This window comes from Salmo salar, chromosome ssa05 (assembly GCF_905237065.1).
Source record: "Salmo salar chromosome ssa05, Ssal_v3.1, whole genome shotgun sequence".
NCBI lineage: Eukaryota > Metazoa > Chordata > Actinopteri > Salmoniformes > Salmonidae > Salmo > Salmo salar.
This window is the reverse complement of record NC_059446.1, coordinates 302,583-328,802: the sequence shown is the minus strand read 5'-3', so window position 1 is coordinate 328,802 and position 26,220 is coordinate 302,583. Positions and strand designations below refer to the sequence as shown.

General features: G+C 42.2%; 1 protein-coding gene across 2 annotated transcripts in view; it reads left to right on the top strand.

Annotated features, from left to right (window-relative positions):
* Positions 1 to 10,109: 10,109 nt before the first annotated feature.
* The window catches only part of itm2a (Integral membrane protein 2A), a 30,942-nt gene continuing 14,831 nt past the window's right edge, over positions 10,110 to 26,220 (top strand). Inside the window, exons 1-5 of one of the 2 annotated variants that reach the window (XM_045717672.1) lie at positions 10,110 to 10,353; positions 11,168 to 11,311; positions 11,423 to 11,608; positions 12,683 to 12,793; positions 13,646 to 13,790. In XM_045717672.1, coding sequence (XP_045573628.1) covers positions 10,276 to 10,353; positions 11,168 to 11,311; positions 11,423 to 11,608; positions 12,683 to 12,793; positions 13,646 to 13,790 — 664 coding nt within the window. In that variant the 5' untranslated portion in view covers positions 10,110 to 10,275. 2 annotated transcript variants of the gene reach the window in all.

Genomic DNA, 26,220 nt, shown 5'->3' with positions numbered 1-26,220 from the left:
CCGCCTCGTATGGCAACTGCTCACTCGGCATCTGACCGTAAGGCGCTACAGAGGGAAGTGCGTACGGCCCAGTACATCATTGGGGCCAAGCTTACTGCCATCCAGGACCTATATACAAGGCGTGTCAGAGGAAGGCCCAAAACATTGTAAAAGACTCCATTCACCCGTTATAGAGTGTTCTCTCTGCTACCACACGGCGGTACCGGAGCGCCAAGTCTAGAACCAAAAGGCTCCTTAAAGGCTTCTACCCCAAATTTATCAAATGGCCACCCGGACTATTTATTTTGACCCCCCCGTTGCAACTCGCTGTTTACTATCTATGCATAGTCACTCTACCCCCACCTACATGTACAAATTACCTCAACTAACCTGTACCCCAGCACATTGACTCTGTACCGGTACCCCCTGTATATAGCCTCCACATTGACTCTGTACCGGTACCCCCTGTATATAGCCTCCACATTGACTCTGTACTGGTACCCCCTGTATATAGCCTCCACATTGACTCTGTACCGGTACCCCCTGTATATAGCCTCCACATTGACTCTGTACCGGTACCCCCTGTATATAGCCTCCACATTGACTCTGTACCGGTACCCCCTGTATATAGCCTCCACATTGACTCTGTACCGGTACCCCCTGTATATAGCCTCCACATTGACTCTGTACCGGTACCCCCTGTATATAGCCTCCACATTGACTCTGTACCGGTACCCCCTGTATATAGCCTCCACATTGACTCTGTACCGGTACCCCCTGTATATAGCCTCCACATTGACTCTGTACCGGTAGCCCCTGTATATAGCCTCCACATTGACTCTGTACCGGTACCCCCTGTATATAGCCTCCACATTGACTCTGTACCGGTACCCCCCTGTATATAGCCTCCACATTGACTCTGTACCGGTACCCCCTGTATATAGCCTCCACATTGACTCTGTACCGGTACCCCCTGTATATAGCCTCCACATTGACTCTGTACCGGTACCCCCTGTATATAGCCTCCACATTGACTCTGTACCGGTACCCCCTGTATATAGCCTCCACATTGACTCTGTACCGGTACCCCCTGTATATAGCCTCCACATTGACTCTGTACCGGTACCCCCTGTATATAGCCTCCACATTGACTCTGTACCGGTACCCCCTGTATATAGCCTCCACATTGACTCTGTACCGGTACCCCCTGTATATAGCCTCCACATTGACTCTGTACCGGTACCCCCTGTATATAGCCTCCACATTGACTCTGTACCGGTACCCCTTGTATATAGCCTCCACATTGACTCTGTACCGGTACCTCCTGTATATAGCCTCCACATTGACTCTGTACCGGTACCCCCTGTATATAGTCTCCACATTGACTCTGTACCGGTACCCCCTGTATATAGCCTCCACATTGACTCTGTACCGGTACCCCCTGTATATAGCCTCCACATTGACTCTGTACCGGTACACCCTGTATATAGCCTCCACATTGACTCAGTACCGGTACCCCCTGTATATAGCCTCCACATTGACTCTGTACCGGTACCTCCTGTATATAGCCTCCACATTGACTCTGTACCGGTACCCCCTGTATATAGCCTCCACATTGACTCTGTACCGGTACCCCCTGTATATAACCCCCACATTGACTCTGTACCGGTACCCCCTGTATATAGCCTCCACATTGACTCTGTACCGGTACCCCCTGTATATAGCCTCCACATTGACTCTGTACCGGTACCCCCTGTATATAGCCTCCACATTGACTCTGTACCGGTACCCCCTGTATATAGCCTCCACATTGACTCTGTACCGGTACCCCCCTGTGTATAGCCTCCACATTGACTCTGTACCGGTACCCCCTGTATATAGCCTCCACATTGACTCTGTACCGGTAGCCCCTGTATATAGCCTCCACATTGACTCTGTACCGGTACCCCCTGTATATAGCCTCATTATTGTTATTTTATTGTGTTATTATATAAATTTTTTTAGAACTTTAGTTAGAACTGCATTGTTGGTTAAGGGCTTGTAACTAAGCATTTCACTGTAAGGTCTACACCTGTTGTATTCGGCGCATGTAAGGGGTGCGTATTGACGGCAGAGAAGTCAGGCGCAGGAGAGCAAAAAACTGTGTTTACAACGGCGCAGTTTAATAATTAAAACCACCGGAAACAGAAGAATAAATAAATGGGTACAAAACCCGTCGCACACCAGACATAACGTGCACAAGCACTTACAATAAACAATTCCGGACAAGGACATGGGAGGAACAGAGGGTTAAATACACAACATGTAATGATGGAATTGAAACCAGGTGTGTGGGAAGACAAGACAAAACAAATGGAAAATGAAAAGTAGAAAGCCGGCGACGCCGACCGCCGCCTGAACAAGGAGAGGCAGCGACTTCGGCGGAGGTCGTGACAGCGCGTGTGACAAATACAATTTCATTTGATTTGATTAGATATGTCCCTGCCCCTTGATACTGGTTTATGTGTCAAGAATTATCTGCAATTTATGATCAGTCAGCAGTTCACACACCAAGTAGTCTACTGGGAATACATTCAACACTTAAAGTAGATGGCCCTAGCTAGCATAAAGACAGTACCAGACCACAACAGAACAAATAATAATACTTATCACTCCTGGAGATATCAGGAGTCCGGAAACTCCCGGTTGCCACATCGAAAATGCCCTTCATTACGAAGTCTTCTTCCGCGAGGTGCTGTCTGCAGATCCTGCTAGCTCAAGCTTGCACGTCGTTCCTTTTCAAGACATGAAGCCACTCCTTCAAAAGTTGTGGGTCCTTGAGTAGCCGATGGTAGTTTACAGAGGGATTTTTTTGGAGCCAAATCATACAACCTGGCGCTATACAGTTCATGTGTGAATTACTACTTGTTGTTGCCATCTACATCGTCCGCACCGAACCTCACTCTCTTCAATTCATTCTCCAAGCGAACAGTAGCGGTGCGTCCCCCCCATGTGATAATTGGGTTGTTTGCTCCATAACCTCTTAGTTAATATGCCTTGCGACCGTGATATAAAGGCCTAAAGGCCGAGACAATAAGAAGACACAATGGCAGAATAAATTCAACCACACCTTTGTTTTATCACAAAACCTGATAGTAACCTCTGTCTAGTGAAGTCCACAAGCATATTGCATGTAACAAACAGTTACATGACCTACAGCACAGTCAATCAAGTTAATGTTTCAAACAACTGTTGATTTAGAACCACAAGTCGCAAAGAAAACAAGAGCTGCCTCCACTATTCCAGCACCATTTCAACTTCAACATTTCAACATCATCAAATAATCTCTGCTTAGTCTAATACAGTGACAACTAAAAGAGACCAAAAACTATTTAGTCCAATCAACGTAAGCTAAATATGATGTGGCAGTCCATGGTTCTGATTTCTGTGCGTGTGCGTGCTCGTTCGTGCAAGTAGAAAAACATGTTCACTCACCCTACTTGTGGAGAAACGCCATCCTCCTCTCTTTCAAGTTGATGAAGCGGTCTATCACTCTGTCATACAGTACACACTTTTAGTTGTTGTTGTCCTAGGTTACCTGGCTAAAAGAGCAGGTGTATTAGGATTCATTCTAACTGACGATTCATTCTAACTGACGATTCATTCTAACTGACGATTCATTCTAACTGACGATTCATTCTAACTGACGATTCATTCTAACTGACGATTCATTCTAACTGACGATTCATTCTAACTGACGATTCATTCTAACTGACGATTCATTCTAACTGACAATTCAATCTAACTGACGATGCAATCTAACTGATGCAAGTAACTGACGCAAGCAGTCAAATTAGATTTAAAAAACAGATTAAAAAAACACCTTATGGAAAAGCTGGGACTGTGAAACAACACAAATATTGGCACAGACACACACACACACACACACACACACACACACACACACACACACACACACACACATATAGCCCTTCGTACATCAGCTGATATCTCAAAGTGCTGTACAGAAACCCAGCCTAAAACCCCAAACAGCATGCAAAGCATGTGAAAGAAGCACGGTGGCTAGGAAAAACTCCCTAGGAAAAACTCCCTAGGAAGGCCAAAAACCTAGGAAGAAACCTAGAGAGGAACCAGGCTATGAGGGGTGGCCAGTCCTCTTCTGGCTGTGCAGGGTGGATATTATAACAGAACATGGTCAAGATGTTAAAATGTTCATAAATGTTCATAAATGACCAGCATGGTCAAATAATAATAATCATAGTAGTTGTCGAGGGTGCAACAAGCACGTCCGGTGAACATGATGGTTCGTCTGAGGGCGTTGCGAGATTTCTTATAAGCGTCCGGATTGGTGTCCCGCTCCTTAAAAGCGGCAGCTCTAGCCTTTAGCTCGATGCGGATGTTGCCTGTAATCCATCGGTACGTACGGTCACTGTGGGGACGACGTCGTCGATGCACTTGTTGATGAAGCCGATGACTGAGGTGATATACTCCTCAATGCCATTGGATGAATCCCGGAACATATTCCAGTCTGTGCTAACAAAACAGACCTTTAGCGTAGCATCCGCATCATCTGACCACTTCCGTATTGAGCGAGTCACTGGTACTTCCTGATTTAGTTTTTGCTTGCAAGCAGGAATCAGGAGGATAGAATTGTGGTCATATTTGCCAAATGGAGGGCGAGGGAGAGCTTTGTATGCATCTCTGTGTGTGGAGTAGAGGTGGTCTAGAGTTTTTTTTCCTCTGGTTGCACACAACATTTGGTAAAACTGATTTAAGTTTGCCTGCACTAAAGTCCCCGGCCACTAGGAGCGCTGCTTCAGGATGACCATTTTCTTGTTTGCTTATGGCCTTGTAGAGTCTATAGGTCTGTCATGACGTTGCCCTCTTTGAGTACAGCGAGCACCATCTCTCTCTCTGTCTCTCTCTGTCTCTCTCTCTCTGTCGGTCTCTCTCTCTGTCTCTCTCTCTCTCTCTCTCTCTCTCTCTCTCTCTCTCACTCTCACTCTCACTCTCACACCCAGGCTGCTGTTAGGCAGGTCATAAATTCCTGGAGGAGATTCTTCCTCATGGCCAGACAGTATCGAGAGAGTGAGTTTTCATAGAGAGAACAAAGGAACTTCTTCCACCTCACAGAACTTGAGAACTGAACAATATTCATGTTCTGGAGAATGTATAAACGGTCGGTGAAGTAGCCAGCTACGAACTGGTCTGTTTGGTACAATTTTGTGACACTCATGAGAGACAATACACCCACATTACCATAACCCTGTTATTACAAGAGTCTCAGTTGTGAGGCTTGCATCTAATTGTTGTATAAAATGAATGAGTAAAGATTCAACTATTTGTGAAATTATATAATGTGATTTTAAACTGTTTAATGAAGGAAACTCCAATTCCCTTTGGAGTTTAACTAAATCATAGGCCCGCCCCATGAGCACAGACATTGATCTGGCATCGTGGGAAAGCCCCTTTCAGCTCTTCCGAATATAATTTTTCTTGAGTTTATCTTGAGACCAAGCTTACCTCAACTACGAGAGGGCTACGGTTTGAGCCCAGACGATGACACACTGAGCATAAATATACACTGCTCAAAATAGTAAAGGGAACACTAAAATAACACATCCTAGATCTGAATGAATGAAATAATCTTATTAAATACTTTTTTCTTTACATAGTTGAATGTGCTGACAACAAAATCACACAAAAATAATCAATGGAAATCCAATTTATCAACCCATGGAGGTCTGGATTTGGAGTCACACTCAAAATTAAAGTGGAAAACCACACTACAGGCTGATCCAACTTTGATGTAATGTCCTTAAAACAAGTCAAAATGAGGCTCAGTAGTGTGTGTGGCCTCCATGTGCCTGTATGACCTCCCTACAACGTCTGGGCATGCTCCTGATGAGGTGGCGGATGGTCTCCTGAGGGATCTCCTCCCAGACCTGGACTAAAGCATCCGCCAACTCCTGGACAGTCTGTGGTGCAACGTGGCGTTGGTGGATGGAGCGAGACATGATGTCCCAGATGTACTCAATTGGATTCAGGTCTTGGGAATGGGCGGGCCAGTCCATAGCATCAATGCCTTCCTCTTGCAGGAACTGCTGACACACTCCAGCCACATGAGGTCTAGCATTGTCTTGCATTAGGAGGAACCCAGGGCCAACCGCACCAGCATATGGTCTCACAAGGGGTCTGAGGATCTAATCTCGGTACCTAATGGCAGTCAGGCTACCTCTGGCGAGCACATGGAGGGCTGTGCGGCCCCCCAAAGAAATGCCACCCCACACCATGACTGACCCACCGCCAAACCGGTAATGCTGGAGGATGTTGCAGGCAGCAGAACGTTCTCCACGGCGTCTCCAGACTGTCACGTCTGTCACATGTGCTCAGTGTGAACCTGCTTTCATCTGTGAAGAGCACAGGGCGCCAGTGGCAAATTTGCCAATCTTGGTGTTCTCTGGCAAATGCCAAACGTCCTGCACGGTGTTGGGCTGTAAGCACAACCCCCACCTGTGGACGTCGGGCCCTCATACCACCCTGATGGAGTCTGTTTCTGACCATTTGAGCAGACACATGCACATTTGTGGCCTGCTGGAGGTCATTTTGCAGGTCTCTGGCAGTGCTCCTCCTGCTCCTCCTTGCACAAAGGCGGAGGTAGCGGTCCTGCTGCTGGGTTGTTGCCCTCCTACGGCCTCCTCCACGTCTCCTGATGTACTGGCCTGTCTCCTGGTAGCGCCTCCATGCTCTGGACACTACGCTGACAGACACAGCAAACCTTCTTGCCACAGCTCGCATTGATGTGCCATCCTGGATGAGCTGCACTACCTGAGCCACTTGTGTGGGTTGTAGACTCCGTCTCATGCTACCACTAGAGTGAAAGCACCGCCAGCATTCAAAAGTGACGAAAACATCAGCCAGGAAGCATAGGAACTGAGAAGTGGTCTGTGGTCCCCACCTGCAGAACCACTCCTTTATTGGGGGTGTCTTGCTAATTGCCTATAATTTCCACCTGTTGTCTATTCCATTTGCACAACAGCATGTGAAAATTTATTGTCAATCAGTGTTGCTTCCTAAGTGGACAGTTTGATTTCACAGAAGTGTGATTGACTTGGAGTTACATTGTGTTGTTTAAGTGTTCCCTTTATTTTTTTGAGCAGTATATATATACACTGAGATCATATGACACTTAAATAAAGTCCACCTGTGTGCAATCTAACTAATTATGTGACTTCTGAAGGTAATTGGTTGCACCAGATCTTATTTTGGGGCTTCATAGGAAAGGGGGTGAATACATATGAACTCACCACTTTTCCGTATTTGTTTTTCTTCAAAGAATTTTTAAACAAGTAACTTTTTTCATTTCACTTCAAATTGATTGCAATTATTCCCGAATGAGTGAGCGTTCATGTGCAAAGGATTAGCATTTCAATTGTTATAATTATCAACTTTGTAGCGTCTCTTATCTTTTGCGCCCTTATCGGTCCCTTTGTCTAACAAGCCGCCATGCCGGTTTAGCCCACTAGGGCACATTCCCCTATCATTTCCTTGTAACCATATCTACTTGTTTGTTTGTGTGCATTTCTGTGATTATTTAGTTAGTAAATAAATGATTTAAGACAATTGATGTATGGATGACTCATTGTGAAGACTGGGTTCGTGCAGATAACCAACAATTTACGACGTTTGGAATGAGACTAACGTGAGGTAAAGAATAATTCATTAATCAGAAGACTAATTGATCAGATATTAAAATATCTGAAAGTTATATTAGGAAAATTATAACTTTGTAATCTGAATATTTTCCTTGGTGCTCCGACTTCCTAGTTAATTACATTCACATGATTAAGTTAGTTTAATCACTTAATAATAATTACAGAGAATTTATTTGATAAAAATAAGTCTTCAGTTTAATGATGCCAAAGACAAAGCAGGTCTTAGTGCCAGCATCAGTCTGTGGTGGTAAATAGACACCTAAAAATAATATAGCCAGCTAGTTAACATCAGCATTCTACATCTAGCTACATATTGAACTTCCATCCTCTCAGGCCAGGGGCACAACAATGTATGAATTAATGGTTGGATCAGAATTGCAGTTATAATCATTGGCCAGTAGGGAGAATTAAGTAAAACCAAATCCCTATCTCCATTCATGGCTAACTTATGAAAGGGCCAATTTTACCTAGCTAGCTAGGTACCGGAGAACAATAACACAACGAGATGCAACAATTCAAGTTTTTCTGTCAATGACGTATGCTCTCAATGGGATTTGATAGGAGTGACGCCAAAATCCAAGCTGGCTTCCCTTGGTGCACCTGGACCACTTACAGTTGAGCTCACTCAGTTTAGCTCAATGCTGATTGACACCTGTTTTATACTTTTTATTTATCAAGGGAGGCCAAATGCTCGCTGGTTTCCCTTGCCTTCAACGCTATGGCGGCAAGGACGTCATACTCATTTGGACCAGATAGCATCAGATAGATGGCCTACAGGTAGAGAGACAGAGGGGGCGCTGTTTCGCTCGCTCTGATGCTTTGTCCTGTGAGATTCTTTTATTTCTTTTTTATTTCACTTTTATTTAACCAGGTAGGCCAGTTGAGAACAAGTTCTCATTTACAACTGCGTCCTGGCCAAGAAAAGCAAAGCAGTGCGACAAAAACAACAACACAGAGTTACACATGGGATAAACAAACGTACAGTCAATAACACAATAGAAAAATCTATGTACATTGTGTGCAAATGTAGTAAGATTAGGGAGTTAAGGCAATAAATAGGCCATAGTGGCGAAATAATTACAATTTAGCATTAACACTGGAGTGATAGATGTGCAGATGATGATGTGCAAGTAGAGATACTGCAAAAGAGCAAAAAATAAATAAAAACAATATGGGGATGAGGTAGTTGGATGGGCTATTTACAGATGGGCTGTGTACAGGTGCAGTGATCGGTAAGCTTCTCTGACAGCTGATGCTTAAAGTTAGAGAGGGAGATATAAGACTCCAGCTTCAGTGATTTTTTGCAATTCGTTCCAGTCGTTGGCAGCAGAGAATTGGAAGCAAAGGCGGCCAAAGGAGGTGTTAGCTTTGGGGATGACCAGTGAAATATGAATACATGCCACTGTGTGCGAAAACACAATAACACAGACAATTTGCTGATTCCTGCCAGTGGCGCACTGGCTTCAGTCGTTATAGTGGCAATTTAAAATAGCACTGACCATAGCTGAATCTTTTATTTCAGCTCATGAAACATGGGATCAACACCTTACATGTTGCGTTTATCATTTTGTTCAGTGTATTTTGTGAAATGTATTATGTAGATGAGGTTGTTTGACAGAGTCAGAGAGGTTGGACAGGAATGGGGAGTGGGTGGTATTTTATTTTGTTGGAAATGAAGGTTTAATTAAGAGAATATAGTGCACTCCAGTACAGTAGGTGGCGCTGTATGCACCTGTCAGTCGGTTACGATCCACCAATAAAAACTCATAGAAGAAGAACCATGGCTAGTTAAAGCCTACAAAAAGAAGCCATTATTATCGCTCTCTATAGCGCATTGAAGCCAAATAAAGTCGGTTAAGATGGTGTCATGGAGGCAATATGCCCAGTTTGAGCTACTCATGGAAGAAGGGATGTTGCAGGCTCGCTCAGTGCTGTATTCTCTCATTGAGTAACTCAAGTTGAAGGCATTGCAGGCTAAATTATCCTTCTGCGTGTGTTTCCCCCCCCCCCCTACATCTGGTGATTGTCTTTTAAACATTTTTATTTACACGACGAGTGACCAAGAAGAATGCAATTTTTTCAATTGCTATAATAGGGGATCCTGTTTTCTGAGAACAATGTCTGTTGTACCACGGTCGGATTTGAACTTCCGTTGATTCAATGAGAGGGGCAGTCGTTCTCCCCTGGATCTGACTCCCTCAATCACACAAAATTAAAAATAACTCATCCACATCTCCTGCTGGTCATTCTATAATAATGTGGTTCGAACTCGGTCCTGCAATCTGACCGTCAAACAGGGAATGCACAATTTACTAAATATATATAACTGAATGGCATTTTCTTCTGACAATCGCTTTATAGTTGCAGTGTAGCCCAGTAGTTCAGGCTCTATCCTCATTATATGCGCCTCCCTTTAATCCCAAAATGACATCTACAAACATGTGACCAGTCCAGAACAAACCGAGATCAAGCTCCCTCTCCGTTAATTCAAAGTGCGTCACGGAATCACGCGGTGCACAGGAGAGATCTAGTGCGCACTATTATACCCGGGGATAAATAATCGTCAAAGTTCTGTCGTATCATGGTGAAGATAGCGTTCAACTCTGCTCTGGCGCAGAAAGCCCTGCAAGGGAAGGAGGCTGGGCTGGTCTCTGAGAAGGTACGTTTCTCTGTCTGGACATCAGCGGTGGTCTGATGGCGCTGCAGCGGGACAGAAGAGGCCTTCCCCCGGCTACAGCACCACTCAGAGCCCGGGTAGACTAGACCCACTGGTGCAGTGGTCATAGAAGCTAGAATCACATGGCAGAATGAACCAGTATTTGTGTGTTAAAGGTCTCTAGAGCACAGATACTGTGGTTCAATCGCTGCTCCCGAGTGGCGCAGCGGTCTAAAGCGCTGCATCTCAGTGCTAGAGGCGTCACTACAGACCCTTGTTTGATTCCGGGCTGTATCACAACGGGCCGTGATTGGGAGGGCGGCGCACAATTGGCCCAGCATCGTTAGGGTTTGGCCAGGGTAGGCTGTCATTGTAAATAGGAATTTGTTCTTAACTGACGTGCCTAGTTAAATAAAAGCAGAATAGAAGCATCGCTCAGTGTGCTGTGAGATGCGCCATGATTTGGGTCTGATTTGGGTCGGCCCATTTTAGAATGTTCACAGCTGTCAGTTATTGGTGGAATTTCCCGTCAGATTGAAACATTGTTGCGCTGGCCTTATTAAATTATATATATAGTATAACATAATAGGTATAACATAATGTTATATATATATATATATATATATATATATATATTTAATAAGGCAATGTATTATAATAGGTATAACATTATGTTACTGCATTTAACATTGTTGCACAAATTGACACCGTTTTTTTCTATATGAAACATTGTTGTACTGTACTGATAGAGAATACCCAAATTGATGGGATTACATGTTGCTATAATTTCTGTCTCTCTCTCTGTGTGTGTTTCTAGGATCCCGAGGCAGCTGTGGGTAACCTTAGCAGCAGTAATCAAGGCTCTACAGGGAAATGTGTCCTCACTCTACTGGCTCTGTCGTTCATCCTGACTGGGGCTATAGTAGGGGCAGCCTGCCTCTACCGATACTACACACCCAAGGTACTGAATCCTTTGGATGGACTCTGTGTATTTTTATCATGTTACCCCCTCTCTGGGGACCTTATCATTTTGATTGACTGAGTTGCCCCCCCTGCTGTTCTCCCTCTGTAGAGGCTGTACCACGGGGCCATGCAGTTCAGTGAGGTGTCCAGCGGGGCGGCGGTAGAGAGACAGCCCTACTATCTGCCCCGCGTCGAGGAGGAAGTAGAGATCTCTGACAACATGGCCACCATCAAGGTCCCACCCCCTCGCTTTGCCCAGGGAGACCCCGCATATATCCTGCACGACTTCCAAAAGGTACACACACGGATTCCTGATTCATTTAGGATCTTAGACACAGAGTTTACGAAACCTCCAGATGCATATTTTATATATCACAGTTTTGATAGAAATATTCTTTAATGTCACAGAGGACTAGAGTTAGTTAGTTAGTTATCCATCATTAACAGTAATGTTACAGAGGACTAGAGTTAGTTAGTTAGTTAGTTAGTTAGTTAGTTAGTTAGTTAGTTATCCATCATTAACAGTAATGTTACAGAGGACTAGAGTTAGTTAGTTAGTCAGTTAGTTAATCAGTCAGTTAGTTAGTTAGTTACTATCCATCATTAACAGTAATGTTACAGAGGACTAGAGTTAGTTAGTTAGTTATCCATTATTAACAGTTATGTTACAGAGGACTAGAGTTAGTTAGTTATCCATCATTAACAGTAATGTCACAGAGGACTAGAGTTAGTTAGTTAGTTACTATCCATCATTAACAGTAATGTTAGAGGACTAGAGTTAGTTAGTTAGTTAGTTATCCATTATTAACAGTAATGTTACAGAGGACTACATAACATCATGTTTCAGTTAAAATCCATATTAACAGTTTTTAGAGTGTTGAACATGGGATCCTTTGTTCTGGACAAGGCCATTTCCAGGCATAGAGCCAACATGGAATTTAATTATATTGGAATTATTTAGAAAATTCCCAAAACAAATATTTTCCCCTAAATGTACATTTTAAGCTCAAATAATGCAGCAGAAAAAATCAACTATTTAAAATAAAGGTTCCCTGCTGGACAATGATTGTCCTGACTTGAGGCTAAGAGAGAACTTTGCAGTTTTAAAGGTAATTTCCTATAATAAAAAATCATTGCTTATGACGTGATTATATTCTATCAAGGGGGCTCAACCTCCGGGGTGACAGCAACCTAAAACGGGAGCTGCGAGTGTGTGTGTGCTACACTAGTGACAGACGCACGCTCGCGCACACATTCGGCCTAAATACAACTACACAAACAATCCATTATATGACAACTGGCTGTTATATTGTAATGGATGATGGCAGACATAAGTGAGAGTTTTCTGACATATTTCTGGTGTGTGTAGAAGCTGACGGCATATCTGGACCTGACTCTGAGGACATGCTTTGTGATTCCCCTGAACACTTCAGTGGTTCTGCCTCCTCAAGACCTCATGGACCTCTTCATGCAGTTAATGGTGAGAACAGACGTTTAGCTCAGCAGGCTAACACAGTCTCATGGTGAGAACAAACGTTTAGCTCAGCAGGCTAACACAGTCTCATGGTGAGAACAAACGTTTAGCTCAGCAGGCTAACACAGTCTCATGGTGAGAACAGATGTTTAGCTCAGCAGGCTAACACAGTCTCATGGTGAAAACAGACGTTTAGCTCAGCAGGCTAACACAGTCTCATGGTGAAAACAGACGTTTAGCTCAGCAGGCTAACACAGTCTCATGGTGAAAACAGACGTTTAGCTCAGCAGGCTAACACAGTCTCATATATGAGAACAGACGTTTAGCTCAGCAGGCTAACACAGTCTCATGGTGAGAACAGATGTTTAGCTCAGCAGGCTAACACAGTCTCATGGTGAAAACAGACGTTTAGCTCAGCAGGCTAACACAGTCTCATGGTGAAAACAGACGTTTAGCTCAGCAGGCTAACACAGTCTCATGGTCAGAACAGACGTTTAGCTCAGCAGGCTAACACAGTCTCATGGTCAGAACAGACGTTTAGCTCAGCAGGCTAACACAGTCTCATGGTGAGAACAGACGTTTAGCTCAGCAGGCTAACACAGTCTCATATATGAGAACAGACGTTTAGCTCAGCAGGCTAACACAGTCTCATGGTGAGAACAGACCTGAGACTGTGAGTAGAGGGGCGGAGGGGTAGAGAACATATTGTTGTTGATTAGTTGTCTGCTAAAGTATCAGATGAATGAATGAGTGTGTGTGTGTGTGTGTGTGTGTGTGTGTGTGTGTGTGTGTGTGTGTGTGTGTGTGTGTGTGTGTGTGTGTGTGTGTGTGTGTGTGTGTGTGTGTGTGTGTGTGTAGTCGGGGTCGTTCCGTAGCTACCTGGTACAGGAGGACCTGGTCGTGACGGAGCGTGTTGATGACGTCACAGAGATGGGCTTCTATATCCGCCGGCTGTGTGAGGGCAAGGACACATACAGGATGCAGCGCCGCAGTGACCTAACAGGTGGGTTTGTGTCTGTTTACAGGATTTAACAAATGTCTGTTACGGGTGTGTGTTGAAAGCTTGCGTGTGTGTAGGGCTGTCCCCGACAACAACAACAAAATATTGGTTGACCGAGCGTCGTCTGTTCTTTTGGCCAATTGATTGGTCGACATTTTAAAACGTGTGTTTTTCCATATACAGTATAGACTCGTCCTATGTGTTTTAGTCAAGTACAGTTTATCAATCAAATGTATTTCCGTTCACCTTCATCCAGCCTAAAACCCCAAACAGCAAGCAATGCAGGTGTAGAAGCACGGTGGCTAGGAAAAACTCCCTAGAAAGGCCAGAACCTAGGAAGAAACCTAGAGAGGAACCAGGCTATGAGGGGTGGCCTGTCCTCTTCTGGCTGTGCCAGCTGGAGATTATAACAGAACATGGCCAAGATGTTCAAAAGTTTATAGATGACCTGCAGGGTCAGATAATAATAATCACAGTGGTTGTAGAGGGTGCAACAGGTCAGCACCTCAGGAGTAAATGTCAGTTGGCTTTTCACAGCCGAGCATTCAGAGTTAGAGACGAAAGTCGAAAACCACAGCAGGTCCGGGACAAGGTAGCACTTCCAGTGAACAGGTCAAGGTTCCATAGCCACAGGCAGAACAGTTGAAACTGGAGCAGCAGCATGACCAGGTGGACTGGGGACAGCAAGGAGTCATCAGGCCAGGTAGTCCTGAGCTCAGGTCCCCCTGGCTATCCCAACCCTGCCAACAGCTCCGCACCCCCGCAGCTACTTGCCCAAGCCTCTCCAGCTTCTCCTTCACCCAAATCCAGATAGCAGATGTTCTGAAAGGGCTGCAAAACCTGGACCCGTACAAATCAGCTGGGCTAGAAAATCTGGACCCTCTCTTTCTAAAATTCTCCGCCACCATTGTTTCAACCCCTATTACTAGTCTGTTCAACGTCTCTTTCGTATCGTCCGAGATTCCTAAAGATTGGAAAGCTGCCGCGGTCATCCCACTCTTCAAAGGGGGTGACACTCTAGACCCAAACTGTTACAGACCTATATCCATCCTGCCCTGCCCTTCTAAAGTCTTCGAAAGCCAAGTTAACAAACAGATCACTGACCATTTCGAATCCCACCGTACCTTCTCCGCTGTGCAATCCGGTTTCCGAGCTGGTCGTGGGTGCACCTCAGCCACGCTCAAGGTACTAAACGATATCATAACCGCAAACGATAAAAGACAATACTGTGCAGCCGTATTCATTGACCTGGCCAAGGCTTTCGACTCTGTCAATCACCGTATTGTTATCGGCAGACTCAACAGCCTTGGTTTCTCAAATGACTGCCTCGCCTGGTTCACCAACTACTTCTCAGATAGAGTTCAGTGTGTCAAATCGGAGGGCCTGTTGTACGGACCTCTGGCAGTCTTTATGGGGGTACCACAGGGTTCAATACTCGGGCCGACTCTTTTCTCTGTATCAACGATGTCGCTCTTGCTGCGGGTGATTTCTTGATCTACCTCTACGCAGATGACACCATTCTGTATACATCTGGCCCTTCTTTGGACACTGTGTTAACAAACCTCCAAACAAGCTTCAATGTCATACAACACTCCTTCTGTGGCCTCCAACTGCTCTTAAACGCTAGAAAAACTAAGTGCTCTTCAACTGATCGCTGCCCGCACCTGCCCGCCTGACTAGCATCACTACTCTGGACGGTTCTAACTTAGAATATGTGGACAACTACAAATACCTAGGTGTCTGGCTATACTGTAAACTCTCCTTCCAGACTCATATTAAGCATCTCCAATCCAAAATTAAATCTAGAATTGGCTTCCTATTCCACAACAAAGCCTCCTTCACTCATGCTGCCAAACATACCCTCGTAAAACTGACCATCCTACCGATCCTCGACTTCGGCGATGTCATTTACAAAATAGCCTCCAACACTCTACTCAATAAACTGGATGCAGTCTATCACAGTGCCATCCGTTTTGTCACCAAAGCCCCATATACTACCCACCACTGCGACCTGTATGCTCTCGTTGGCTTGCCCTCGCTACATATTCGTCGCCAGACCCACTGGCTCCAGGTCATCTCTGCTAGGTAAAGCTCCGCCTTATCTCAGCTCACTGGTCACCATAACAACACCCACCCGTAGCACGCGCTCCAGCAGGTATATCTCTCTGGTCATCCCCAAAGCCAACACCTACTTTGGCCGCCTTTCCTTACAGTTCTCTGCTGCCAATGACTGGAAAGAATTGCAAAAATCACTGATGCTGGAGTCTCTTACCTCCCTCACTAGCTTTAAGCATCAGCTGTCAGAGCAGCTCACAGATCACTGCAGCTGTACACAGCCCATCCAACTACCTACCTCATCCCCATATTGTTTTTACTTACTTGCTTTGCTCTTTTGCACACCAGTATTTCTACTTGTACATCATCATCTGCACATCTATCACTCCAGTGTTAATTTGCTAAATTGTAATTACTTCGCTACTATGTCCTAGTTATTACCTTACCTCCTCACGCCATGTGCACACACTGAATATAGATTTTTCTATTGTGTTATTGACTGTACTTTTGTTTATCCCATGTGTAACTCTGTGTTGTTGTTTGTGGCACAATGCTTTGCTTTATCTTGGCCAGGTCACAGTTGTAAATGAGAACTTGTTCTCAACTTGCCTACCTGGTTAAATAAAGGTGAAATAAAAAAAATAAATAAAAAATGTACGGCAGGACCAAATCAGAAAGATAAGTAGGAGCAAGTCCATGTAACGCTTGTATGTTAGCAGTAAAACCTTGAAATCAGCCCTTGCCTTAACAGGAAGCCAGTGTAGAGAGGCTAGCACTGGAGTAATATGATCACATTTCTTGGTTCTAGTCAGGATTCTAGCAGCCGTATTTAGCACTAACTGAAGTTTATTTAGTGCTTTATCCGGGTAGCCGGAAACTAGAGCATTGCAGTAGTCCAACCTAGAATTAACAAAAGCATGGAATTAATTGTTCTGCATCATTTTTGGGCAGAACGTTTGTGGTTTTTGCAATGTTACGAAGATGGAAAAAAGCTGTCCTTGAACTATTCTTGATATGTTCGTCAAAAGAGAGATCAGGGTCCAGAGTAACGCCGAGGTCCTTCACAGTTTTATCTGAGATGACTGTACAACCATCCAGATTAATTGTCAGATTCAACAGAAGATCTCTTTGTTTCTTGGGACCTTGAACAAGCATCTCTGTTTTGCCCGAGTTTAAAAGTAAAACATTTGCCGCCATCCACTTCCTTATGTCTGAAACACAGGCTTATAGGGAGGGTGATTTTTGGGCTTCACCATGTTTCATCGAAATGTACAGCTGTGTGTCATCCGCATAGCAGTGAGGTAAAATATATAGTGAAAACGGAACCTTACAGTTGATTTGTCAGAAGACAAACCATCCACAGATACAATCTGATATCTTTCCGACAGATAAGATCTAAACCAGGCCAGAACTTGTCCATGTAGACCAATTTGGGTTTCCAATCTCTCCAAAAGAATGTGGTGATCGATGGTATCAAAAGCAGCACTAAGATCTAGGAGCACGAGGACAGATTCAGAGCCTCGGTCTGACGTCATTAAAAGGTCATTTACCACCTTCACAAGTGCAGTATCAGTGCTATGATGGGGTCTAAAACCAGACTGAAGCGTTTCGTATACATTGTTTGTCTTCAGGAAGGCAGTGAGTTGCTGTGCAACAGCTTTTTCAAAAATGTTTGAGAGGAATGGAAGATTCGATATAGGCCGATAGTTTTTTATAATTTCTGGGTCAAGATTTGGCTTTTTCAGGAGAGGCTTTATTACTGCCACTTTTAGTGAGTTTGGTACACATCCGGTGGATAGAGAGCCGTTTATTATGTTCAACATAGGAGGGCCAAGCACAGGAAGCAGCTCTTTCAGTAGTTTAGTTGGAATAGGGTCCAGTATGCAGCTTGACGGTTTAGAGGCCAAGACTATTTTCATCAGTATAGACTCGTCCTATGTGTTTTAGTCAAGTAAAGTATTAAAAATTAATATTACAGCGAGCTACTGCTGCAGCGACCACCACAGAACATCAGCACGCTGTCCGTGTTGCTTAATAAGCTGCAACATAATTACAGCCATTTCTGACTGAAAATGTCTGTTACCGAAATCCCTCATTTGTTTAGGGGAAAAACATTCCCCATTCCCTCAACCCTTGGCTCCCGAGTGGTGCTGGGGTCTAAGGCACTACATCTCAGTGCAAGAGGCGTCACTACAGTCCCTGGTTCGAATCCAGGCTCTATCACATCCGGCCGTGATTGGGAGTCCCATAGGACGGCGCACAATTGGCCCAGCTTTGTCTGGGTTTGTCCGGGGTAGGCCGTCATTGTAAATAAGAATTTGTTCTTAACTGACTTCCGTAGTTAAATAAAATAAATGTTAAAAAAAAAATATATATACATTTACGTGAAACATCGCATGCATGACGGTGTGACCAATAGGGCCTGACCTATATCATAATCACATCAATAAATTGGTTATAACAAACACATGACAGAAAAATGGATGCAGAGCATGTGACAATCTCAAAACAGGGGAATGTTTACTTAAGAGGTAAAAGGGAAGTCAGATATGTGGAATAAATGTGACTAGTTGTGGAAATTAATGGAGATCAAGAAAAATAAGGGAAGGAGCAAGCACTGCGTGTATATTATGTGTGTCAAACAGGTGCTGGATACATTACAAAATAATTTCTCTGACCGTTTGGCACAATGTAAACGACACTAAATCAGTTATCAGCGGACCAGAGAGTCTGTCACGTTATGCATTTTTTGTAAAGCCTTTTTTCCAGCAAAGACTGAAATCAGTCACATTCATTCTTGAATGCAATTTACGAAATGGAACGGTTTATTTCTTGTTTATGCTAATTATTTATTTTATTTAACTAAAATGCTTGATTCCCTTTGAAATCATGAATGACTCGTATTCTGTGGGATGACATGAACGAATTAATGATCGATTGATACAGGCTTAATGGTATTAAGACTAAATAGAATGCACTCTGAGGCCTACAGCTAGATGGAGGTTATACAAGGCTGCTATACCTAGTCTACTAATGATAATGACATGGTGGTTCTATACCTAGTCTACTAATGATAATGACATGGTGGGTCTATACCTAGTCTACTAATGATAATGACATGGTGGGTCTATACCTAGTCTACTAATGATAATGACATGGTGGTTCTATACCTAGTCTACTAATGATAATGACATGGTGGTTCTATACCTAGTCTACTAATGATAATGACATGGTGGTTCTATACCTAGTCTACTAATGATAATGACATGGTGGTTCTATACCTAGTCTACTAATGATAATGACATGGTGGTTCTATACCTAGTCTACTAATGATAATGACATGGTGGTTCTATACCTAGTCTACTAATGATAATGACATGGTGGTTCTATACCTAGTCTACTAATGATAATGACATGGTGGTTCTATACTAAGTCTACTAATGATAATGACATGGTGGTTCTATACCTAGTCTACTAATGATAATGACATGGTGGTTCTATACCTAGTCTACTAATGATAATGACATGGTGGTTCTATACTAAGTCTACTAATGATAATGACATGGTGGTTCTATACTAAGTCTACTAATGATAATGACATGGTGGTTCTATACCTAGTCTACTAATGATAATGACATGGTGGTTCTATACCTAGTCTACTAATGATAATGACATGGTGGTTCTATACCTAGTCTACTAATGATAATGACATGGTGGTTCTATACCTAGTCTACTAATGATAATGACATGGTGGTTCTATAACTAGTCTACTAATGATAATGACATGGTGGTTCTATACCTAGTCTACTAATGATAATGACATGGTGGTTCTATACTAAGTCTACTAATGATAATGACATGGTGGTTCTATACCTAGTCTACTAATGATAATGACATGGTGGTTCTATACCTAGTCTACTAATGATAATGACATGGTGGTTCTATACCTAGTCTACTAATGATAATGACATGGTGGTTCTATACCTAGTCTACTAATGATAATGACATGGTGGTTCTATACCTAGTCTACTAATGATAATGACATGGTGGTTCTATACCTAGTCTACTAATGATAATGACATGGTGGTTCTATACCTAGTCTACTAATGATAATGACATGGTGGTTCTATACCTAGTCTACTAATGATAATGACATGGTGGTTCTATACCTAGTCTACTAATGATAATGACATGGTGGTTCTATACCTAGTCTACTAATGATAATGACATGGTGGTTCTATACCTAGTCTACTAATGATAATGACATGGTGGTTCTATACCTAGTCTACTAATGATAATGACATGGTGGTTCTATACCTAGTCTACTAATGATAATGACATGGTGGTTCTATACCTAGTCTACTAATGATAATGACATGGTGGTTCTATACCTAGTCTACTAATGATAATGACATGGTGGTTCTATACCTAGTCTACTAATGATAATGACATGGTGGTTCTATACCTAGTCTACTAATGATAATGACATGGTGGTTCTATACCTAGTCTACTAATGATAATGACATGGTGGTTCTATACCTAGTCTACTAATGATAATGACATGGTGGTTCTATACCTAGTCTACTAATGATAATGACATGGTGGTTCTATACCTAGTCTACTAATGATAATGACATGGTGGTTCTATACCTAGTCTACTAATGATAATGACATGGTGGTTCTATACCTAGTCTACTAATGATAATGACATGGTGGTTCTATACCTAGTCTACTAATGATAATGACATGGTGGTTCTATACCTAGTCTACTAATGATAATGACATGGTGGTTCTATACCTAGTCTACTAATGATAATGACATGGTGGTTCTATACCTAGTCTACTAATGATAATGACATGGTGGTTCTATACCTAGTCTACTAATGATAATGACATGGTGGTTCTATACCTAGTCTACTAATGATAATGACATGGTGGTTCTATACCTAGTCTACTAATGATAATGACATGGTGGTTCTATACCTAGTCTACTAATGATAATGACATGGTGGTTCTATACCTAGTCTACTAATGATAATGACATGGTGGTTCTATACCTAGTCTACTAATGATAATGACATGGTGGTTCTATACCTAGTCTACTAATGATAATGACATGGTGGTTCTATACCTAGTCTACTAATGATAATGACATGGTGGTTCTATACCTAGTCTACTAATGATAATGACATGGTGGTTCTATACCTAGTCTACTAATGATAATGACATGGTGGTTCTATACCTAGTCTACTAATGATAATGACATGGTGGTTCTATACCTAGTCTACTAATGATAATGACATGGTGGTTCTATACCTAGTCTACTAATGATAATGACATGGTGGTTCTATACCTAGTCTACTAATGATAATGACATGGTGGTTCTATACCTAGTCTACTAATGATAATGACATGGTGGTTCTATACCTAGTCTACTAATGATAATGACATGGTGGTTCTATACCTAGTCTACTAATGATAATGACATGGTGGTTCTATACCTAGTCTACTAATGATAATGACATGGTGGTTCTATACCTAGTCTACTAATGATAATGACATGGTGGTTCTATACCTAGTCTACTAATGATAATGACATGGTGGTTCTATACCTAGTCTACTAATGATAATGACATGGTGGTTCTATACCTAGTCTACTAATGATAATGACATGGTGGTTCTATACCTAGTCTACTAATGATAATGACATGGTGGTTCTATACCTAGTCTACTAATGATAATGACATGGTGGTTCTATACCTAGTCTACTAATGATAATGACATGGTGGTTCTATACCTAGTCTACTAATGATAATGACATGGTGGTTCTATACCTAGTCTACTAATGATAATGACATGGTGGTTCTATACCTAGTCTACTAATGATAATGACATGGTGGTTCTATACCTAGTCTACTAATGATAATGACATGGTGGTTCTATACCTAGTCTACTAATGATAATGACATGGTGGTTCTATACCTAGTCTACTAATGATAATGACATGGTGGTTCTATACCTAGTCTACTAATGATAATGACATGGTGGTTCTATACCTAGTCTACTAATGATAATGACATGGTGGTTCTATACCTAGTCTACTAATGATAATGACATGGTGGTTCTATACCTAGTCTACTAATGATAATGACATGGTGGTTCTATACCTAGTCTACTAATGATAATGACATGGTGGTTCTATACCTAGTCTACTAATGATAATGACATGGTGGTTCTATACCTAGTCTACTAATGATAATGACATGGTGGTTCTATACCTAGTCTACTAATGATAATGACATGGTGGTTCTATACCTAGTCTACTAATGATAATGACCTGGTGGTTCTATACCTAGTCTACTAATGATAATGACATGATTCATTATTATAAGGGGATCACTTTTTTGTTGTTGATTTATAAATATAATTTTTCGGACAATTTGGAACAGTGTAAAGAACACTAAATAAATGGTGATACCAGAGGCTGTTCTGATGGAAAGAAGTGTGAAGCCTTTATTATGGCATAGCAAAGATCTGTCTTATTTCTGTAGATGTACATTCTGAAAGTATTCAGACCCCTTGACTTTTTCAATATTTTGTTACGTCACAGCCTTATTCTAGAATTGATATTTAACTTTTATGTTAATCAATCTAAACACAATACCCCATAATGAAAAAGCAAAAACAGGTTTTTAGAATTTTTTTTGCAATTGTATTAAAAAAACAGAAAAACTTAATATGTTCATGGTGTACAAGACACCTGTCTAATTCGTGCCCGTCCGAGTGGACTGATCCATTGCGGAGGCCCGTCCGAGTGGACTGATCCATTGCGGAGGCCCGTCCGAGTGGACTGATCCATTGCGGAGGCCCGTCCGAGTGGACTGATCCATTGCGGAGGCCCGTCCAAGTGGACTGATCCATTGCGGAGGCCCGTCCGAGTGGACTGATCCATTGCGGAGGCCGTGAGGATGGCACAGTCCATGACTCTAAGACGTGCTACTGAAATTGTACATGATGATTAAGGACAATGGTGCAACACTAATAAATATATGATCTTATAACGGGCGCTTTCTGTGGTTCTGAAACATCAGTGCGCTGTCTAATTTGCACCTTTTGCTAGACCATATTACTGTGTGCATAATAGCAAAGTTAACCAGCATATTGCTGTGTGCATAATGGCAAAGTTAACCAGCATATTGCTGTGTGCATAATGGCAAAGTTAACCAGCATATTGCTGTGTGCATAATAGCAAAGTTAACCAGCATATTGCTGTGTGCATAATAGCAAAGTTAACCAGCATATTACTGTGTGCATAATGGCAAAGTTAACCAGCATATTGCTGTGTGCATAATGGCAAAGTTAACCAGCATATTGCTGTGTGCATAATGGCAAAGTTAACCAGCATATTGCTGTGTGCATAATGGCAAAGTTAACCAGCATATTGCTGTGTGCATAATGGCAAAGTTAACCAGCATATTGCTGTGTGCATAATAGCAAAGTTAACCAGCATATTGCTGTGTGCATAATGGCAAAGTTAACCAGCATATTGCTGTGTGCATAATGGCAAAGTTAACCAGCATATTGCTGTGTGCATAATGGCAAAGTTAACCAGCATATTGCTGTGTGCATAATGGCAAAGTTAACCAGCATATTGCTGTGTGCATAATGGCAAAGTTAACCAGCATATTGCAGTGTGCATAATGGCAAAGTTAACCAGCATATTGCTGTGTGCATAATGGCAAAGTTAACCAGCATATTGCTGTGTGCATAATGGCAAAGTTAACCAGCATATTGCTGTGTGCATAATGGCAAAGTTAACCAGCATATTGCTGTGTGCATAATGGCAAAGTTAACCAGCATATTGCTGTGTGCATAATGGCAAAGTTAACCAGCATATTGCTGTGTGCATAATGGCAAAGTTAACCAGCATATTACTGTGTGCATAATAGCAAAGTTAACCAGCATATTGCTGTGTGCATAATAGCAAAGTTAACCAGCATATTGCTGTGTGCATAATGGCAAAGTTAACCAGCATATTACTGTGTGCATAATAGCAAAGTTAACCAGCATATTGCTGTGTGCATAATGGCAAAGTTAACCAGCATATTACTGTGTGCATAATAGCAAAGTTAACCAGCATATTGCTGTGTGCATAATGGCAAAGTTAACCAGCATATTGCTGTGTGCATAATAGCAAAGTTAACCAGCATATTGCTGTGTGCATAATAGCAAAGTTAACCAGCATATTGCTGTGTGCATAATGGCAAAGTTAACCAGCATATTGCTGTGTGCATAATGGCAAAGTTAACCAGCATATTGCTGTGTGCATAATGGCAAAGTTAACCAGCATATTGCTGTGTGCATAATAGCAAAGTTAACCAGCATATTGCTGTGTGCATAATAGCAAAGTTAACCAGCATATTGCTGTGTGCATAATGGCAAAGTTAACCAGCATATTGCTGTGTGCATAATGGCAAAGTTAACCAGCATATTGCTGTGTGCATAATAGCAAAGTTAACCAGCATATTGCTGTGTGCATAATGGCAAAGTTAACCAGCATATTGCTGTGTGCATAATAGCAAAGTTAACCAGCATATTGCTGTGTGCATAATAGCAAAGTTAACCAGCATATTGCTGTGTGCATAATGGCAAAGTTAACCAGCATATTACTGTGTGCATAATGGCAAAGTTAACCAGCATATTGCTGTGTGCATAATGGCAAAGTTAACCAGCATATTGCTGTGTGCATAATGGCAAAGTTAACCAGCATATTGCTGTGTGCATAATGGCAAAGTTAACCAGCATATTGCTGTGTGCATAATGGCAAAGTTAACCAGCATATTGCTGTGTGCATAATGGCAAAGTTAACCAGCATATTGCTGTGTGCATAATGGCAAAGTTAACCAGCATATTGCTGTGTGCATAATGGCAAAGTTAACCAGCATATTGCTGTGTGCATAATGGCAAAGTTAACCAGCATATTGCTGTGTGCATAATGGCAAAGTTAACCAGCATATTGCTGTGTGCATAATGGCAAAGTTAACCAGCATATTGCTGTGTGCATAATGGCAAAGTTAACCAGCATATTGCTGTGTGCATAATGGCAAAGTTAACCAGCATATTGCTGTGTGCATAATGGCAAAGTTAACCAGCATATTGCTGTGTGCATAATGGCAAAGTTAACCAGCATATTGCTGTGTGCATAATGGCAAAGTTAACCAGCATATTGCTGTGTGCATAATGGCAAAGTTAACCAGCATATTGCTGTGTGCATAATGGCAAAGTTAACCAGCATATTGCTGTGTGCATAATGGCAAAGTTAACCAGCATATTGCTGTGTGCATAATGGCAAAGTTAACCAGCATATTGCTGTGTGCATAATGGCAAAGTTAACCAGCATATTGCTGTGTGCATAATGGCAAAGTTAACCAGCATATTGCTGTGTGCATAATGGCAAAGTTAACCAGCATATTGCTGTGTGCATAATGGCAAAGTTAACCAGCATATTGCTGTGTGCATAATGGCAAAGTTAACCAGCATATTGCTGTGTGCATAATAGCAAAGTTAACCAGCATATTGCTGTGTGCATAATAGCAAAGTTAACCAGCATATTGCTGTGTGCATAATGGCAAAGTTAACCAGCATATTACTGTGTGCATAATGGCAAAGTTAACCAGCATATTGCTGTGTGCATAATAGCAAAGTTAACCAGCATATTGCTGTGTGCATAATGGCAAAGTTAACCAGCATATTGCTGTGTGCATAATAGCAAAGTTAACCAGCATATTGCTGTGTGCATAATAGCAAAGTTAACCAGCATATTGCTGTGTGCATAATGGCAAAGTTAACCAGCATATTGCTGTGTGCATAATGGCAAAGTTAACCAGCATATTGCTGTGTGCATAATGGCAAAGTTAACCAGCATATTGCTGTGTGCATAATGGCAAAGTTAACCAGCATATTGCAGTGTGCATAATGGCAAAGTTAACCAGCATATTGCTGTTGAGAAAACAGCCCTTGTCTTAATTGTCAAACAGAAGTGAGGAGAGAGGAAACCAACATAATTAGGTCTATAATCAACAGCCTAACTGTTAAATGTGCCTGGTGTTATACATCATCCATATACACTGGATTCAGAAAGGATTCAGGCCCCTTGACCTTTTCCACATTTTGTTACATTACATCCTTTTTCTAAAATGTATTAAATATTTTTTTCCCTCATCAATCTACACACAATACCCCATAATGACAAAGTGAAAACAGTTTTTTTTAGAATTAAACTGATATCACATTTCCATAAGTATTCAGACCGTTTACTCAGTAATATGTTGAAGCACCTTTGGCAGCGATTACAGCCTCGAGTCTTCTTGGGTGTGAC